This window comes from Melanotaenia boesemani, chromosome 4, assembly GCF_017639745.1.
Source record: "Melanotaenia boesemani isolate fMelBoe1 chromosome 4, fMelBoe1.pri, whole genome shotgun sequence".
Taxonomy (NCBI): domain Eukaryota; kingdom Metazoa; phylum Chordata; class Actinopteri; order Atheriniformes; family Melanotaeniidae; genus Melanotaenia; species Melanotaenia boesemani.
In genome coordinates, this window is record NC_055685.1 from 25454825 (window position 1) to 25457309 (window position 2485).

Sequence of the window (2485 nt, forward strand, 5' to 3'; positions counted from 1 at the left end):
ATAATAATAATAATAATAATAATAATAATAAAACCCATCTGACGAGAAAACAACTTTGATCTATTTGTATCTTTTGAGAATTTGAGGAGAAGAAAAAAAAAAGATAAGGAAGACAACAATAATGAGGGAAAGATTCAGTTCCTCCTAATTGAATCTGCTAAATTAGGCTCAGCAAGCAAAAATCTAAATAATAAAAGAGATTAACTGTCAGGGAGAAAAACGGCAGACGGAACAGATGGTGTGTGTGTCTGTGTGTATGTGTGGTGCAGCTACAGCAGGTGTGGGCGGCGCCTGCTTAACACTTACTGAGGAATGAAGTTCACTTTACGTCATAGAGGAAATAAAACGGCGCCCTACTACTCACACACTCTCATTTCTCTGGATACAACAGCTGGTGAACAGCCGAAGTCCGACCTAAGACAGATCAGAAACTAGAAACTGAAGTTACATATAGGACAGAAAAACTGTCGCCTTTGCTCTAAGTGCCAAAACAACTGTGCGCAATTACGCATAAAATAACTATGAGTGCCACAACAGCAATGGATGTGAACGAGGAAGCAAGAAGGATATTGACCGTGTCGATAAGCAAGCTTTATGCTTCCAGGAGCCAGAGAGGGGGACTTAGACTCCACCGGAGCCTTCTGCTCTCCCTGGTCATGAGGTCCGCCCGGGACATCTATCACTCTTCTCGAGAGGTCGAAGCGCCGAACACAGCGCAGTCAGCATCAGAGGAGCCAATGGACACCAGCTCGAGCCCGGGAGAACAAACCCGAGAGCCAGACCATCAAGCTGAGCCAAAGACAGCCATGAACGTGGCTGAAACGGCCCCAGAGGAGTCGAGTAATGAGGACGCGTATGACTGTGAGATCACAGAGGACAAAGAGAACTTGAGCCCGGCGAGGCAGTCCAGGAAACGCCGGGGCAAGGCGTCGGCGGCGCCCGACTTCCTTCCCATTAAGAGGGCGAGACTGGAGCCCGGAGAAGAGAGGTATGCGGCCCCACCGAGCAGCTGTCGCACCGGGGCTGCGGAGACTCTGACCACCCTGTCTCTAAATCGGGTCATACCTGCCTTCTGAACAGTTAGAGGGAGGAAAAAAGCCTCCAACTGGACTTTGGAGTGGAGTGATTCTCAACTCCCTGTTAACCTATAAGGGTAGTTTGATCCCTTTTGTGCACCAGAGAGCTGACCTATATCAGCAGTCCCAGAACAAAGGGATTACAGGTGCCACGGAGTGAGTTCTCCGGTCATTCTCAGTGTGCCTGCTGGGCTGGTGAAGCCAGAACAACAAGTAAAGAAGTAGACGGAACAGGCCGAGAGGAGCTACAGTCTGGAAAGTTTGAAGAAGAAACAGAAGGAGAACTGGTTGTGTTGCCTATTGTTTCCTGATGACTCATCTTCTACTCAACAGGTCCAAATAAGTGACAACTGCTGAGTCAAAATGAGTGGATGTGTGAATCAGCGAAGAGTCAGTTGGAGAAAGATTAAAGTGGTTAAGAGTTGACCACAGGACAACATACACACGGAGACAAACACAAAACCAGAACTTCAGGGTATTTCCTGTCTTCATAACCAGTAATATGAGTCAAACACTGAAAGAGGAAGGATAACTGAGACAGAAATGCTGCCACAGACACTTTTATGCACACAGCTGCTGTGGACTTTGATAAATCAATACTACTGCTTTGGGACTGTCCTACATTCCGCATTCACATGGTGCTATGAAAAAAAGGAAGAAAGAACACATGAGGCTAGAAGCCTGTTCGTTTAACTTTGTGTTTTATTTCATTTCACTGAACTCCATTTCTTCATGTCTGACCTGTGAAATACTATTACCTCGAATTCCAAGCTGCTTACTGTTTGTGATTGAATTAATGTTGTAAAAATTTGTAATAAACCTGTTGAAAGGTTATTAAGTTGTCCTGTTGTTTTTGTTTTTTGATGATTAAGGATATTTTAGAGATGTTTAAATTTAGAGTATAACAGTGTTTATTTACAAATGAAAGAACTGCTGGTTTATATTGGGCTTCAGCTCACAGGGTCAATTCTTTTTAAGAGAGAGAAGGCTGGTACAAGCCAGTGCCAGCCTGGCTTGCTGTTGTTAATCTCCTGCTTATAATAAAGTACACACACACACGCACGCGCACACATACACACAACAGCTTCCATTATCGTACCATTTCCTGGAGATTACGACAGAGTTCTGAATCACATCCTTTCCTTCCGATATGACCTGACACTATTTTATACAGGGGATATTGAAAAAGTTATGCAACATCAACAGTAGCTGAGGGCCAACATCACGAAAGAAAGAATGAAAGAAAGAAAGAAGGAAAGAAAGAAAGAAAGCAGGCTTGGTGTTTATTGCCTCTGGGCTTTGTCAGTAGTCCAACTATACACCCTAAAAGTCACGGATGGTGATGATGTCAATCTATTTGATCACTTTTTTCTCATGTTATTCTTGTTGTGGGATAAAATCATTATTCC

General features: G+C 43.9%; 1 protein-coding gene across 1 annotated transcript; it reads left to right on the top strand.

Annotated features, from left to right (window-relative positions):
• The first annotated feature begins 360 nt into the window (after nt 1-360).
• On the top strand, nt 361-1910 carry ier2b (immediate early response 2b). Its single transcript, XM_041983959.1, has one exon. The coding sequence runs from the start codon at nt 522-524 to the stop codon at nt 1074-1076; it is 555 nt and encodes a 184-aa protein (XP_041839893.1). The 5' UTR covers nt 361-521; the 3' UTR covers nt 1077-1910.
• The last annotated feature ends 575 nt before the right edge of the window (nt 1911-2485 follow it).